Raw genomic sequence first — 18,492 nt, forward strand, 5'->3', positions numbered from 1 at the left:
TATGTACACACAAATACACACACAACCGGATGTGTTATTTAAATAAGGAACTTTTCCGAAAAGTATTTTGTATGCAAATCCCCAACATACACACATACTCCCCGCCACAAACACTCGCTTACACATTAGAGCAATGCTCATCGGCGCATATCTTACAATCTTCCAAGCTCAACACACACACCGACCGATGGAAACCATTCTCGGACACAGGTGGCGCAGCTTTCGGCGCTTGCATACGATTATTGGGCGGCGCAATTGCCAATGCCTCGAAACTTTGTGCATGCAAAATGGCTGGCTTCTTAAAGCTATACACCACCGTGGTGCTGTGTGTATTCGCATCGCGCTTACCGCCGCCACCGCTCCCTTCACAGCCGCTCTCGTGGTCGTGGTCGCCCAACTCGCTGCGTGTAAAATTTGTGGAGCAGGTTTGCGGCGATGAACCCACTGAACTGCGTTCGGAGTTCGAATTGAATTTATGCACGATGGCGGTGGTGGGAGTCATCTGCAGGAGGCTGGCCTGCTCCTTGCTGGAGTTGTTGAAATTGTGTTGGGCGCGATAATAGCTGGGCTGTCGGTTGACGCGTGTGCTGCGTCCGCTGCCGTCGATTTGTGTAACAGCCGTTAGCATGGATGGATTACGCTGCGAGTCGGCTCTGTAAATATATTGTATTAGCTCGTATTGAGTATGTTCGTGAAATGTGATAGCTTTATTATTATTATCTTTTCTAAACACAATATTAAATAGCCCAATATCTAGTACGGTTGATAGACGTAGCCTTAAAAATTTATTTGTGTGAGCTGCTGCGAGAAACGCTTCTTAAATAACACTGTTGGGTGGAAATTTCATGCAGAATTTTTTTTTTTTAATAATAAAAATATTGTCAGTATATTTAGATATAATATTAGTAATAAAATACATATAAACTGTAATATTGCATTGAACATTCTATGAGAGAGATGAACTTTTGTTCTAGTGCTTTTTATGTCGATTTAGTGAAGCAAGCATTTTTAAATTAATTTTGCCTGTATAAATGTAAAAATTATGGCCATCACACGATGTATGCCCTAATTAATTTCCTAATAATCACCATTTGAACAACTGATAATCTATGGATTATTATTGCTTTATCCAATGATTACCATCTCATTTCTTGCTTACCACCTCAATATCTACTAACTACTATCTGTTAATAATCAACTGATTACACTTGATTTACCATCTGATTATCAATGGATCTTCATCTGATCGACTAATTATCATATGAGTTACTGATTATAAACTTACTACCTTGTTTGTATCATCTGATTATCATGTGATTTATTGACTACCACCCGATTATCTATTTATTACTAACTGATTATCTACTAATTACCGTCTAATAATCATTAGCATCTAATTATCAATTGATTTGCCTTTGATTTATCATCTAATTAACACTTGATTATCGAAAGATTATTATTTGATTTCTTGATTACCATTTGACTATTTACTGACTTCCTTCTGATAATCCTAAGATTCTTAAACCAAATTATTCTTTGCTTTAATTATAACCATTAACATTAATATTAACATTAACATTAACGTTAACATTAACATTAACATTAACATTAACATTAACATTAACATTAACATTAACATTAACATTAACATTAACATTAACATTAACATTAACATTAACATTAACATTAACATTAACATTAACATTAACATTAACATTAACATTAACATTAACATTAACATTAACATTAACATTAACATTAACATTAACATTAACATTAACATTAACATTAACATTAACATTAACATTAACATTAACATTAACATTAACATTAACATTAACATTAACATTAACATTAACATTAACATTAACATTAACATTAACATTAACATTAACATTAACATTAACATTAACGTTAACATTAGCATTAACATTAATTTCTAGGTTGTCATAGTCTGAACATTGAGAGGGTTTATTATTTACTGAGTACCTACAGTTTGTAAATACTAAGTCTTTAACTCAATGTTCTCTTAATCATTTATACTTATGTATATACATAACCTAAAAAGAGCACAAAAAATTACTCACCTATTTAGACTATAGCCACCATTCCCGCCTTTATCGCTCGATTTACTTTTTATGGTGTGCAGATGGAAGGCGCCGTATATAAGAGGATTTACTAAACTATTAGACATGCCAAAGAAGAATATGCCATCAATTAATCTTTTGCTGGTCTGAATGTGAAAGAAAATACAAAAAAAAAATAGTCAACTGAATTATAGTACCGTTATTACTTATGTATGTATGTATTTTGTATTTACAAAAAGTGTCTCAGACTCACCGCATCGTCGATGTCGACAAACTGTAGCAGCACCATGAGGGTACAGTAGGGTGCCCAGCAAATGAGAAATGCAATTATTATCACAAAAGACAGTCGCAGCGAATTCATTTTCGCCTTGTGTATGAGCCGTTGTCGATTCGTGTGCATTAAATTGGCACTCGTGTGCGGTTCCTGTTGCGGACCCAAAAATATCTTTTCACTTCCTGCAATGGTATTATATTAAAATTTCCGCATTTCCGCATTTCACTTTCTCTCGTCGTTCGCCAATTTTACTTGTAGGTGTGTGTGTGTGTATGTATGTACTTACGTGAAATCGCGCGGAACGTGGAAATGTAGGTGACGGTGAGCACAGAAAAGGGTATCAGAAAGGTGCTGAAGAGCGTGAATGTGGTGTAGCTCTGCTCCTGCCAGGGTGCCGTGTAGGTGCCATGCGTCACGCATTGATGGAAGTCTTCGATGAACGGGCCGCGCGATAAATGAAATATGAAAAACTATACGAGTGGATGGGGGAATAATAAAAATAATCATGTTTTATAGTTATTTGCTTTGATAGGTTGTGCGTGTAGTGTGTGCCTTGTACTAAAAGTAAACAATATTGAAGTCAATAACAAATATAGTATGGTATGTACATGAACCTTTCATAATGACTTCCCATAACTGCAACGTAAAAAAATTTATGCATGCCGTAAATTCTTGGAGGGCATTCTTTAGTTCATAGTATATATACATATGTATTTATGTATATACGAGTACGAGGGTAATCATTTAGATTTTTAAAGTTGGTATTTGTCAATGGTAGTGACAGCATAACACCAGGAGATGCTAAACCCGATTTCTCAATCAAGGACGATGTAGTAGTGGTTCCATTGCCTGACCATGAAGAAGTTCTGATAGCAATTACCCGTCTGAAGAACATCAAAGCGGCGGAAGCAGATGGATTGCCCGCCGAAGTATTCAAACACGGCGGAGAAGAACTGATAAGGAGCATGCATCAGCTTCTTTGTAAAAGTTGGTCGGACGAAAACATGCCCAACGATTGGAATTTAAGTGTGCTCTGCCCGACCCACAAAGAGGGAGACCCCACAATCAGCGCCAACTACCGCGGGATAAGCCTTCTAAACATCGCGTATAATGTTCTATAGAGCGTATTGTGTAAACTGATTGGACCTTATCAGTGTGGCTTTAGACCTGGCAAATCAACAACCTACCAAATATTTACCATGCGCCAAATCTTGGAAAATACGACGTTAAAGAGAATCGACACGCACCACCTTTTCGTTGATTTCAAAGCTGCTTTTGATAGCCTTTATGCCGCGACGTCTGAATCTGGTATCCCCGTAAAACTAAGACGGCTCAGTAAAGTGACTTGGAGCAATACCAAAACCTCCATCAGGATCGGGAAGGAGCTCTCCGAACCGTTCGATACCAAACGAGGTTTCAGACAAGGCGACTCCTTATGTGGCGACTTCTTCAATCTGCTGCAGGAGAAAATAATTAGAGCTGCATAACTTAATCGAGCAGGTACAATTTTCTAAAAGAGTGTACAGTTGCTGGCGTATGCCGATGATCTTCATATCATTGGCCTCAACACCCGTGCAGTTGTTCTGGTTTCTCCAAAATGCTTAAGGCAGCGAAGCAAATGGGTCTGGTGGTGAAGACGAAATATCTCCGGTCATCAAATAAACAGTCGTCGCATTCGCTAGAAGGCTCTCATGTCACTGTTGACAGTCACAACTTCGAAGTTGTAGGCTTTCGTCTATCTTGCAACCAGCATTAACGAACAATGTCAGCCTCGAAATCCAAAGCAGAATAACAATTTGCCAACAGGTGCTACTTCGGACTGAAGTTGGCAATTAAGAAGTAAAGAACTCTCTTGACGAACAAAGACCAAACTCTATAAGTCACTCACTACTCCTATGCTTACGAGTTTTCGAGAGAAAGGCTATGCGGGAGATTTATGGTCCTTTGTGCATTGGCAATGGCGAATATGGCATTCGGTGGAATGTAACCTGTACGAGTTATGTGACAACATTGACATAGTACAGCAAATTAAGTGAGAGCGGCTGCGTTGGCTAGGTCATGTTGAAAGTATTCGACGCGAGTTGTTACCTCGGATATAACCTCGTAAGCCTACTATAATGGCCAGGACTTTTCAATTGACCTGCTAAAAAGACTCGATATCTAAAGACGGAAGCTGGAATCATGAAGGAACCTAAGATCACTTGATAGTATAGATCTTAAAGCATAAAAGTACAAAAAAGCACAATGAATTGTAACAGTCCTTCAACTAAGCTTTCAGAGTTTAGACATAACCTGTACTTTTCAGTTCCATTTCTTGGGAACATGTTTTCATGCTTGTAACATGATCCAAATGTTTTCCATAATATGTATAATCGGCACACTCCGACTAACGTTATAATTATGACAAAGTTAAACGAATCATTTAATGGACTAACACTTAAACGGCGCCCAGCGATGCCTATATACTTGAAAGCGCCACCTCGTATGCATATCAATTTCAAAAGCATTCAAACTCGCACCACAAAACTTAGCGAGCTTTTCGGAAAACAAGGCACTGCCAGCGCTCGTTGTAACTGTTATTGTTATTGTTGTAGGGCAGAGTATATTGGCACACGTAGAAGTTATCAAACGTTGTATTTATGGCGCTTACACTTTATAATACGTGCACCGTTATATTATGACCACAACAGAGCATAAATTATAAAAGTTCGGTGGCACGTTTAGTCGACGAAACGGCGCGAACACAAAGTGAGGCTGGCGATGGGGAACGGAATGCAGTGTAATATGAAGTCGGCCGGCGACGGGAGTTGCAAGAAAATATTACCAATTAAATAATTCTCAATAAAAGCACAAAGTTCTGAGAGAAATTGGTAGCGGCCCACGAAATTACAGAAATCTGCATTAATTTATTTACGATTGCAGAGCATGCTAAGCGCAACTTTGGCTTATATTTGCGGGTAAATATATGGTCTTGCAAAAGATTAATAAAAACGTCTTTAATGCATGTCTGTGCGTGAAATATAATTTGCGCAAATTTACTTTGTGTCCTTTCTGCCAGAAAATATATCATTTGATATGCTTAGAAACGGGAGAGTCTTTAATGGGAGCTTTTCTTCTTAAGTGGTACTCGTAACTGTTAATAGTTTCTCTTCTTGATTGGCACTTTAACCGTTTGAAGATTTTTGCTTACATAAGGGGGTATTCTGGTCTAGAAATTAAAAAAAATCGAGTTTTTTTTTATATTTTGAAAGTTTAACTATTCAAGAATATGTGTACAAGAGGATTTTTCAAAATTCCAATTATTTTCGGAGATATGTACATTTTTAGGTTTCAGCTAACTAGGAGGGTTGAAATCATGGGTATGGTCAGGTGAAAATTTTTAGAGACCCCCCACTTCGTCAGCTCATAATTTTTGAAATTTTTTACTTTTTTTAGTTTTTAATTTTTTTTTTTAATTAACAAATAACTAATAAAAAAATGGATACTAAAAATATTAATTGCGTTTTTTTTACGACACTTATTTAACACTTATTAAATTACCTGAAATTCATGCTTCTAGACCAGAATACCCCCATAAATTAACTAAAATGGGTAAGTGATTCTCTAGTCTTAAAGGCTGACATTATCCCTTTCGATTCACCACTACTCTCGCTCGCTAAATTTGAACACTACTGTCTTGGCAAGAATATTCCATGCATATGAAAGTAGCAACAAAGGTATGCCGTTTAATTTAATACAAGAGGAGACCTTTTTAAAGTGGTCTGAATCCCATGTTTATCTTTATTTGATTATACTAATTGTTGTTTGATTCCCCGTTCTTCAATGTTTGCTAAAATGAAAAAAAAAAAATATTTTAATTCAAGGTTTTCTTCTACTTCGGTCTTTCCAAGAATAGGGTAAAAGGGAAAGGAAAAGATCCGACATTTTCGATCCTAATGTTGTTCCGATGTTCTGTGATGAAGCCCATTTCTGGCCACAAGCAAAATTTACGCATTTGGGATAAAGAGCAACCTGAGTAGGTTTAAGAGCTTACATTTCATCCAGAAAAAATAACAGTATAGTGGGTTTTGTAGGCCGGTGGAATCATCGGTTCACATTTTTGCAAAAATGATGCTGGTGAGCATGCAACCGTCAAAGGCGACCGTTATCGCGCCCGTCTACCTAACCGGAACGGACCCGGATTTTATCCGGCCAAGGACTGTCAACTCGGCAGAATTCTGCCGCTACAACAACAACAACAACAACCGTTATCGCGCCATGACAATCGACTATTTGTTGCCTAAATTTGAAACTCGTGATCTCTACGACATTTGGTTTTCAACAAGACGGCGCCACTTTCCACGCAACGCATCAATCAATGGATTTATTGAGCGAACACTTTGGTGCACAGATAATTTCACGTTTTGGGTCAGACGATTGACCACCACTACTTTGGTCTTTCCTAGAGTACGGAGAAGTATTTTAATAATACGTTTAATACTTTTTTCGATCAAAATTTATGCGACCGTTCACATGATATGGAATTTTCGATATCATAGCTGCAGTTTTCACATTATTAGGTTAAGTTATGTTAGTTCATGTAATCGATCCTAATGGAGATGCTTCTTGAACAGCTTGCAACGCGGATCCGTTGTGGCACATACAACTTCTATAGTTTAGATTATAAGACTTTCAAAAATCTACAAAGCGCTTTGAGTCTATCACGTCTAAGTTCCGCCTAAGGTAAGAAAGACGCGACCTTTTAATCTCAGTTTTGTAAAGGTTGTACAACCCTTTCCATATAGCTTTAATAACTTGCATCCAACAGAATTTTTAAACTTACCACATGACTGCCTATTGTACAATGTCCAGTACGAATCCCTACGATTGCAGCAAAAAGAACTTTGCTAAGAGCAAGTAGTTCAATATATATCCTCTGCTATATCTTCCTGTCTTCCTTAATCTACTTTAGGACAAAAGGATCTTGTATTCGCACAAGAGCGGGTCGGTGACCAGCCCCTCCAAAGTGCACGTAAGGTATACAAGATGGAGTTCCAAGTCGGTCCTACTCCGATGTGAGCGAAACAAAGGTGCCTAGTGTGGCTAATTCAATCACTTGGTAGTTACCAGCAATTACGTTATAACCAGGCACCCAACTAATTAAGAAAATAAAGTAACTGGAAGCTATTTCTACTGAGGTCATACACTCCTTGATTAGCTTTAAGAGTACAGTTAGCAAGCTCAGCGCTAGTATTGTGGCTCTGCTGTTGGAGTGAATGCTTCAAAACACTTCAGTGGTCCGATTGGCTAAAGATTGACGGAGAGCTCCTTACAGTCTCCCTCCAATCTTCCGCATTAGCTTCGATCTATCTATGGAAAAGCGCACTAAGCCTCTTCTCCAGCGACTCTGTCAGTACAGAAGCAAGGAAGACCCCCACAAGCAAATCCAAAGACAGCCGGTTCTACGAAACCGGAATTAAAATTCCCAAGACAGCCAGTTCTCCGATATCGGAATTGACACGGATTTTATTCGGTTAAAGGATGTCATTTCGACGATCTAACCCTGTTTAGATGGGTAATAACATTTCTAAAGCAGTGATCCAAGTTTTCAAGAATCCAGTTGAAGGAAGGAGACAACTTCGGCGTTTCCTTTGTTCGGACATTTTCATATATCTTTCCTGAGCCTTAAAGCGCATTTCGCAGCAATACAGCCGTCAGCAATATCCACGAGATGCTGGTGACAGTATTGGCTTTACGGCGGTTTTATATATCCAAAACATCACCTTTGGTGAGAGTTTCCACCTTTTCTTTATAGCTCATCTACAGTAATAAAAGGAAACTGATGTCTTCCCTAACCCCTTCTTAATATTTGATCTCCATAAAAGATTTTGTCAAGACTAAGCCCTAGACATATCGCCTTATCAACAGGTTTTGTAGATACTTTGTCTTGCCATAAACTCGTATTCGCAGAAGTCTCCTTCGAAAGCAGAAAGTTATGTTATGGAAAATGAATATATCGGCCAGATCAATGTCAAGACTTATTTGAAATGATTTGGGTGCACTGGACTACAATGTCTGAATCGTTGGAGGGCTTGTGTAAAAGTAAAAGTTGAACTAACTATAACTATATAAGCAATTAACAGTTACTCTAATAACTGCGATTTATGATAATATTCCTGGAATAAAAACAACTCCACTCACCTGTGGTATGCTCAATATGAACGAAGACATGTAGACAATGCCCAGAAATTGATAGCACCTCTTGGTCATATATAATGAACGCATGGGAAATTTCACCGCAAACCAACGATCCACACCGATCAGCACCATCACGTAGGTGGATAAATATAAGCTAAACATCTGGAAGAGCTTGAAGAATTTACACAAGAGATCACCGCCACGCCATTGCACCGTGTACGCCCAGGCCGCCTCGCCGATAATACAGAAACCCGTTACAAGCAAATCGGCGATCGATAGATGAAACAACAACGAATAGATGGCATTCCAAGAGTTGCGCAAGCTACGCCGCTTGAAGCGTGTCTTATAGATATTCCACATGGTGAGCATATTGCCGAAGAGTGAGAAAATCGCCATCACACCCAGCACACAGACCTTTATCAGCGTGGTGGTGGAGAATTGTGGCGCATGTGTGTAGAAAACTTCTTTACTCGTTGCTGACGGTGTAAGTGTTGTGTCTAAAGTGTCTGGCAGATAAGGATATATTGTCGTATTATCCGTTAAATTTTGTGTTATTGTGAGAACTTGCGCCAAGCGTGACAGTGCTATATTTGGTAGTGTTGTTGGAGCAATTGCGGCTGCCGCCACTCGTGCGTGGGGTTCATGACTCTCGTAATATTGCTGCGGGTGGCTTAAATTCTCTGCGATATGTTCAAGCATTGCTCCCACGGCTGCTGGTGAATTGAGAATGGATGTTGCCACCACACTTGCACCTTCCATTTAGTGATTTATTTTTCCAGGTAAATATGTGTTTTCTCTGTAATGAGGAAATGGGAAAAGTTTTTTGTTAATTTTGAATATTTTCAATTTCAATTTTCAAAATTTTAGTCTGGTCAAATACGATAAATACTTTATTAGAATTATGAATCTCTACTTCGTTGGAATAAATTTTTTTGGAACTCGTATCTGATTGCATAAAAATATTTTCTTCGTTATTTAGTCTCAATATAACAATACACTGACGTCTCGAAGACCCCGGAAGACATTGGAGCAGGTATTGCAGGACCACATACAAAACTATCCATATCAATTGGAGGCTATGAGGTCAAATCGCTTTTAGTTGGACAGTGTGTAGGAAGGCTGAACCACCTATCAGTTTGCACAGTTTGCAATAAGATATACCTTATCTGGGTGCCGGGGTATAAGGAGGTAGCCGGCAATGAACTGGCTGACGAACTAGCCCGCTCTGCGGCAACAGGAATGCGCTACGCCAAGCTACTACTGCGAGGGTACAATGATGCAAGGGTTAGGGATATGATCAACCTCTCCCGAGATAAATTCCGTCTTCTTGTCGCGTCCTATACAGGGCACTGCAGGCTCAGGAAACACTTGTCCAATATGGGCATAGTCTCTTGCGCAAACTGCCAGTTTTGCGACATGGATCAGGAAACTCCAGGACACCTGATTCTAGATTGCCAAGCAATTTCTAAAAGCAGGCTCAAGGGCCTAGGTTCCATCTACGTGGACTGGGATCATGTCATCTCTGTCGCGCCCAGCAAGCTCTTAGAATTGTTCAGCGTGCTGGGCCATATGTGATAAATTTTGGGAGGCACAGTAGACCATAGGTCGCAGTGCAAAACCTCAATTATTTTCTATTCTATTTTAACAGTGCAGTAGTAACACTTTTTGTCTTCATATCAGTCATTTAGTATTTGGTTAATGAATTGATTCAACTTCTAAAAAAAAATACAAATAAAATATCAAGTTACATGGCAATGGAATATTTTCTTTGCTAAGCATCTTACTTCATACTGATTTTTTTAGGATTAGTTAAAGGAGAGATACATTTTTCTGCAAAATTTGTGTCTGGCCAGAGTTGCCACGTTATCATTAAAATAACTGTAATTTGAAAAATTAAACAAGAGCTCCTCATAAAAACAAAAGATTCCATACAAGAACTTGATCTTAATCGCTCATTTTGCAATGTAGCTATATACTATGGTACTCCGATATCGGCGATTCGACAATTTCTAGGAGAGAAAAGAACGTGTGCGTCAGATCGATGTCTCAAAGACTGAGGAACTAATATACAACCAGACAGACGGACAAGCTCGTCATGTAGACCATTTATGTATATATATTTTATAGGGTCTCCAACATTCCTTTTAGTTTTTACAAACCTCGTGGCAAACTTAATAAAAAAATTAATCGGCTTCATGAAATTTATAATACCGATATCGGTATAAGATATATCTGACATTCATACTGATTCACTGTTTCACTGCTGGGATATTGTTCTGCCCACCATATACAAAGTGTACACATATGAATTTTAAGTATGTACTAAGGTTCCTCTACACTTCTGTAAACTATTCACTACTCCACTTTTGAATTCTGATGTTTTTCCTACTTCTTAAGAGGCTTAACCCGCTTTCTCATGCACATGTCTCATAAATTCGCCTACATTATGATGTCTTCGTATATGGTTACGGCTTGACTTCGTAATTAAGTGAAGTTGGCTGTGTTTAGCTAACTACACAAGTAGTTGAAGATTATGAGCACACGTTGGAGGATTAAATTTTTATCATTGTATGCTCTAATGATAAAAATGGTCTGTTTTTAAGTCGTAAAAAATGTATACGCAATATTTTTCCAAGCTCTTATGTCGTGTTTTTTTGTTTAAAAACATTTAGCTCCCTCTTTCCATAAAAAATTGCTTTTTCTCTGCAGATGCATCAAATATAAACTCTATTGGCATTTAGCGCTTTTTAGTTAGCTAAAAAGTAAGTAAGTTAGTAAGGAAGTGTACACGTTCGTGGCTTATTGGCAGTTTCGTCTTTATGAAAAAGTCCGTTGCTGCCGCGTGAGCGTTCGTGCGTGTAACGGGAAATGATAAAAACCGCTGTAGCAATGAGTAAATAACTGTATATACATATATATTCCCTTTCTCTTTAAATATTCGCAAATAGCGCTCAAATTGTGAAGGAGTTTTCTAGCTAAGCCTCTTCCACCCAAGCTTTTACTTTACTTCTTTCTTGTTTAAGGCATCTATGTATGGAATGTAGGGCCAGTCGAGTAGCAAAATTAAATTTAATTTTATGTTATTTGATCAACTTTTGACCATCATGTGGCACCCCTATAAGTAGAAATAACAGCAAGGAAATAACAACTGTTTGTTCATGGACCCAGCAGATTTCAAAAATGTGTTGCTGGTTTCATTGAGTGTCTGGTGTGTATGACTTTGGTATACTTTCTCGACATTTAAGCGAAAGTATCAGGAGGGTGTATATGTATACATATGTATGTCAAGTACAAGTAAAGTCCATCAAGTTTGGAAAAATGTTGTTCAAACAGAGGGGCACTGAGTGGAAATAAGTGAAAAAAACGGTTAAGTTCGCCTGCAACCGAACATTTATAAACGCGCTTTGTGGGGAGATACCAGAAAGATTTGTTTCCAGTAAGTTAGATCGATTTGACTGCAGTATTTTGTCGTATACATATGTACATATATGCAACCTATTTGGGGTCCACACTCACTATTTAAAAATTTTCAGTCCTCTGGTGTCCCTTACTACTGTACTTTCCTGTATTAAAAAGTTTTAAAACTTTAGTGGTTGGAGGTTTGCTGTGCTGTGTGCCATCCTTTAACACCAAATTTATTTACAAAATTTGTGTGATTTAATTTTGTAAAGCGAAAATAATAGGGAAAGAAAAGAAAAACATATCCAACACCTAATTAAATTTCCAGTTACCCTACTCCTGGTGCAGGGAGACCTTTATTGTGCTTACAAGTAAATTAAATTTGTACACCAAATGAACTTTGACATACTTAAGATCAAAATTAAAAATCCAACACTAAATAAGAAAAAGAAAGAAAGGCCAAGCTTGTATTGACTTAACCCTTTCATACTAAAGTATAAATAATTAATAAAATCAATAATTATCGCGCCTGCCGAGGTAAAGTGGGGTTCTTTAGCATATACTCAACAGCCACTAGACTGAGAAGATAAAAGCAGTTAGGTTAGGTTAGGTATGAGGACAGGTTATTTAAATTTCTATTTAGCAGAATATTACTAATTTAATAATATTTTACAATGGTGATAGGAAATAAATCTTGGTCTTTATCTCGTTCTCTCTTATATATGTTAGTTCTCATACCCGTTATTTTGATCTGCTGCATTCAGAACGAACTTGTATTGGATAAATGCCAATGTAAGGAGTCACTCAGCAAGAAACGGTCGGATGGTTTGAAATTTTGTTTAACATTACCGGTTGAAGTCTGGGTTATATGAAGATTACACTTTCTAGCTATTATCAAGAAAATAAGTAAATTGATCTGATAGTGTGCGGGAACAAACGTCTTACTAACATAGGGGGGTATTCTGGTCTAGAAATTTAAAAAAATCGATTTTTTTTATATTTTCAAAGTTTAACTAATAAAGAATATGTGTACAAGAGGATTTTTCAAAATTCAAATTATTTTCGGAGATATAGGCATTTTTCTGACCCGGAATCCAAACTGGTTCGGCCGGAACTAATCGAACAAAAGACTTTACGCGAAACTTTAAACGCATTTTTCTCAAAACTGACTTTTTCGGAACGATACCCACGATTTCTCAGGTTCTACTAGACCGATTTACTTGAAATTTTTATACAGTCTTCTTTATAGCCTTGTCTATGGTTGGAACTAGCCCCATCCCCAAATTTTTATTTTTATTATTTTTACAAAATTCGAAATAATCAGAAAAAGTGATTATTTTTTTTGGCAGTCGCCATTTTGTGAAACAAATTTTTTCCCACTTTTCCGTAGTTCCGGCCCTTGCAATATTATTCTAGATTAATAATCTTGTTTTTTTTTTTGTTCCAGATAACTAGGAGAGTTGAAATCATGGGTATGGTCACGTGGAAATTTTTAGAGACCCCCCACTTCGTCAGCTCATAATTTTTTAAATTTTTTACTTTTTTTAGTTTTTAATTTTTATATGTACTCTTCTAAAATTAACAAATAACTAATAAAAAAATAGATACTAAAAATATTAATTGCCTTTTTTTACGACACTTTAAAAATTACCTGAAATTCATGCTTCTAGACCAGAATACCCCCACAAGTATATTCCACTGCCAAATGCAGAGTCTAGGAACCGCTTAATGCAGTGGCGTTGAACCTTAAGGGGGTATTCTAGTCTAGAATTTTGAAAAAATCGATTTTTTTTGCATATTCTTAAAGACTGGACCTTTAAGAATATATTTCCCAATGGAATTTTTAAAATTCCTATTGTTTACCGACTTATAGCTATTTTAGTGACGCAGCGTGCAAACAGGCTGAGTTAGACTCAAATCTTTAATCGCGTTTTTCTCGAAACCACTATCGAAACTTCTGACATGATTTCTCAAGTTCTAAGGAACCGATTAACTTGAAATTTGGTGTGGACCTTCTTTGTATATATCTCTAGGATTATTAAAAAATTTTGATTTTTACTATTTTTAAAAAATTTTGATCTTTGGCAAAAAATTCAAACAGTCGCCATTTACTGAAACGTTATTTTTTATTTATCCTAGTTCAGACGATAACGGCATTTGTAGTGATTAAAAAAATTTTTTTTTTGTCAGATCACCCAAAGTGTTGGAATCGTGTCAAGATTCCGCCACGCCACCACGCCGCAATTAATCAAATTATCACAAAAACTTTTTTTATATTTTTTTTTGTAATCTTTTAAATATCAATAAATATCTGATAAAAAATTGGATAGTAAAAATGTTCTTAGTTTTTTTTTATTGGACTTTAAAAAATGCCGTTAAATAGCATTTTTAGATTAGAATACCGCCTTAAGCCTTATAATTGCAAAGGTTTGTTACCCTCTGCCCTCTAGGCGAACAAAATTTAGTGGAGAAATATAGAAGATGACAACAGATTTGAATAGAGTGCGGGTTTGAAGTGAACTGAACTTGATCCATGAAAAAAAATGTATCTATAAGTTTGAATTTTAAGTTTAATAAGTTTTTCACGATCAGCTACGAAATTCCAAATCAAACTCTAACGAAAGCAAACCTTTCTTTTGACCGATTTTTATTGGAATAGAAAAACATGTTATTTAATAATTTATCTTTAATAGTATTGAATTACGTCTATATAATATATAGTGAATATAGTGAACCGAATATAAATGCGCTCAAGGATTCCTGGAACGTATGGTGGATATAATATATAATCTGACTTACCAAACAAACGGTGTTGCAAGCAAATTTTTGAACGCCGATCGTAGGAAGGAGAACTTCCAAGGCTTTCATACCAAGTTGACTACTGAAAAGACCCGAAGGCACCATCATATGTCTAGAATTGTAGTCATGATTATTTCGAATGAATGATTTTCATGATCTTGAGGGAGGCTTTTCAAAGTAATCTTTCTTTTTTAAACCACATAAGTATAAATATTCCTACAACGTCTCGGAACGGTCATTGAAAGGTTTTGCTTTGGAATAACTGATGATTTCTGCAAACAAATCTAACATTCAATGGCAATCGACTACGAGAGTAAAATAGTTCCTGACCAGCCCATAAAATGGTCTGCAAACTAGTTCAAAAATCTAATGAGAAAGTCGACAACAAATCTATCCAAATAATTTTTAGAGACAGTTACTATCAGACAATTTTTTTTGTGGAATTTCGGCTGATTTTTGACAGCGTTCGGACAGTTTTAAAATTTGTTTTTTTTTAATATACAAAACTTGCTATTTCCCTTTATGGCAGGAATTATTAAAGGGTATCTTTATTAAACGTCTTAGACGGAGGAAGGTTTCTTTATACCATAAATAAAGTGGAAACCGCCAAAGTTCCACCAAATCCCACATATGTTTGCCTTAAATTATTATTAACATTAGAGATTGGGTATTTCTTCTGTCATGTGCTCAATTATTTTTGTATGTAATTTATGGACGTTAAGCTTGCGGCATCAGCATCTGCATTTCTCTTAATTAATTAGTTCCTAAATATCTGGTTCTGAGAGCAAATGCAAAAAGTCGTTGACTAACTATTGGCGGAAATGCTTGGATATATATGTATATAAATAAATACCCGTGAAAATTTATGCACACACTGGGTAGTATTAGGGTGGTCATTAAGTATAAAAAAGAACATTAAGGTGGTAATTAAATGATAGAATGGTGCAACATGATGGTTCTTAAATCGAAATATTTTGAAAGTAGTTAGCAGAATGCTTCTTATTGACAATAAATAAGCATTAGGGTGTGCTCTAAAATCTGATATATTATTATTCAGGTGTACTTTAATTACCAAAAAGAAACATTAGCGAGTGCTTAAATTCGCATATTTTTGGACCGCCCTAATGCAGACAAAGCATGGATTTGTTTACCGTAAATGGCAATATAAACCATACATTCATATTAAGCAGCAAATCAATTCGATTCTAATTAATGAACAGTTTACTGACATCGATGGCATATATCTATGTACATACATATATACATATACATATGTATGTGTTTATAATATTGGTTTTTATACCTTCATTAGCTTTTTGTCCAAATACTGCAGTGTAAGCGGAAACAAATGATTGTAGGAAAACGTGCTTTGCTTGAAGACATGTACTCGGCACACCCACACATCACGAAGATGCAAGACAAATAAGCGAACAAGTTGCTTAACAAATTTCTCTCTTAACGCTGCCAATATTGTTTTTGCTTTCGAGCACAGAACTATAAAATTTTATTTGAGCTGCCGATTCATCATTTCTTTTTGTATGTTCTTAACATATTTTATGTATATATGTATGTATGTATATGTAGTATATAGTTTGTATAAATATATAGTACTCGAAAATTGTAAACAAACTACAAAATTTTATTATTTATCAATTTTCGTCGCCTTCAAAGAGATACACTTATGCCAACGATTTTTCTAGTTCACCGACTGATGTTTTCACGCAAACGCCTCAACACGGCCAAATAAAAGTCCTTATTGATCGTCTAGCCTTCCGAAACAAATTCATGATGCACCAAAACACCAATATTAAAAAAAAAACAATGAGCATCTCTTTAATATTTGAGCGGATTTGGCGTGGTTTTTTGGTTTCGGCGCGTTTTTCCCCTCCATTCCTACTATTGTTGACTTGTTAGCATGTCAAACTCATATACCCGTGCCTCATCGCTAGTTATAATGCTCTCCATGAATGTGGGATCAGAATTCGTACAATCAAGTATGTTCAAAGAGACCTGTTTAAGATAATATGTCGAGCAAGACCGCGCTTCATACCCAAAATATCCACCAAAATCATTCGAACGGATTCATGACAGATGCCAAGTTCTCTTGCCACCTCTTTACCACTTGCTTGACGATTTTCAAGCACCATATCCGTCACTTTTTTAGTATTTTCATCAGTTGATGAGGTCGGATGTCGTCCAGAAAGAGGCATGTCTTTAATGATGTTTTTAGCGTCTTTGAAGGCTTTGTACCACTCGTAGGCTTGTGTTTTTGATGAAACTGAATCATAGTTAGCGTTTTCCAACATTCGCAACTATTCTACACACGAAATTTGGTTAAAAATACAAAATTTGAGACAAATTCTTTGTTCGATATTTTTATCCATTGTAAACATTGCACCGCACTACTGAGGTGTACCGACTTGAGCAGCTGATGCAAACAAACTGGTTGACAGATCGCGTTCATATTTTTCATAGTAATTAAGGACAGTCTTACCAACTTAGAAAAATACATTATTTTGAAATATCATTTGCAACGGGGAGTTTAATTACAATTTCCTTTCCAATTTGTCACAATGTATATATACATATATAATGTATATACCATCCACTCTTATGAAGAAAACTATTTACACTTACAAACAGAGCCCATAAGTTAGTCCGTTTTGGTCATTCATTATTTGTTCACAATTATGTTCGGTTCTGTGTACTTTGATTGTCTTTCGCCAGAATGTGAGACATTAGTGACGCCTAATAACAAGACATGGACTCAACTATTTTGGGCGCAAGTGGTTGTGGTCATATCTTTTATACACATATATATACAAATACCCTTATACACAAGTTTATGTACATGAAAGTACGTATTTCGAAAGGTAACTAAGCAAAACCCTGCTTTGCAGCGAGGAATTTAACGAATTCTTAGCGGGGGCTCACCTGTATGTGCCCTTACTAGTGGCGCTGTTGGCAGGTGGGCACATTTACCCGGCCACTTAGCCCCCCCACCATCAACATATTGAATACAAATACAATTATAACTGTAATAAAAGTGAGAATGCGACGTTGGCCTGTAGGAAAAGAATGTTATTTGCTGCTTTGTTTTGTGGAAGCATGAAACTCTTTTCGAAATGTAGAATCTACCCAATTTTGCTCAAAGCAAATTTAATAACAATCGTCTTATTTAAAGTACATATGTATGTATGTATGTATATAAGTACTAACATATAAGTGTATAGAAATATAAAATTTAATTACAGCGAAATTGGTACATTGTAACGAAAATTATGTAATTGTTGTTGTTGTAATAATATTTTAATGATAATTATGTTGGTACATTTGAATGCGACTTAATCACAGGGCATTTTGAAGTTAACATTATCCATGCTCGAGTAGTTCAGGAAAATTCAAATTTCTAAGTTCTTTCGCCTGCTGTTATTGTAACCGCATTAGAAGACCAAAAAAAAAGTCGTTCATGCTTCCTCGGAACCTAACAATCTCGCCTACTAAAGCTACCATATTAACTAACTGGATGAAAGAGTACAGACTTGACCTTAATATTGCAGTCGATGGCGTTAAATTTCGACTGTGAATAATCCTAAGATTTTAAGTGTGACATTCAATAGTCTGTGTTCCTTCACTCTTCACACAACCACGATTGTTGTCAAAGTACGGAGCCGCAACAAAATCTTCAAGTCACTAGCTGGCAGCACATGGGGAACAGACAAAGAAACGCTGTTGGTAACATGCAAGGCAATCGAT

General features: G+C 36.5%; 1 protein-coding gene across 2 annotated transcripts in view; it reads right to left on the reverse strand.

Moving 5' to 3' along the window:
• Positions 1-18,492, reverse strand: part of LOC120777582 (gonadotropin-releasing hormone receptor) — a 41,698-nt gene continuing 23,206 nt past the window's right edge. For both annotated transcript variants that reach the window (XM_040108996.1, XM_040108997.1), the window contains exons 2-6: positions 8,542-9,334; positions 2,648-2,831; positions 2,341-2,543; positions 2,088-2,233; positions 1-653 (exon numbers count right to left, since the gene is read on the reverse strand). In XM_040108996.1, coding sequence (XP_039964930.1) covers positions 119-653; positions 2,088-2,233; positions 2,341-2,543; positions 2,648-2,831; positions 8,542-9,297 — 1,824 coding nt within the window. In that variant the 5' untranslated portion in view covers positions 9,298-9,334 and the 3' untranslated portion in view covers positions 1-118. The remainder of the gene's footprint in view (positions 654-2,087; positions 2,234-2,340; positions 2,544-2,647; positions 2,832-8,541; positions 9,335-18,492) is intronic.

Source organism: Bactrocera tryoni, chromosome 5 (genome assembly GCF_016617805.1).
Source record: "Bactrocera tryoni isolate S06 chromosome 5, CSIRO_BtryS06_freeze2, whole genome shotgun sequence".
Lineage (NCBI taxonomy): Eukaryota > Metazoa > Arthropoda > Insecta > Diptera > Tephritidae > Bactrocera > Bactrocera tryoni.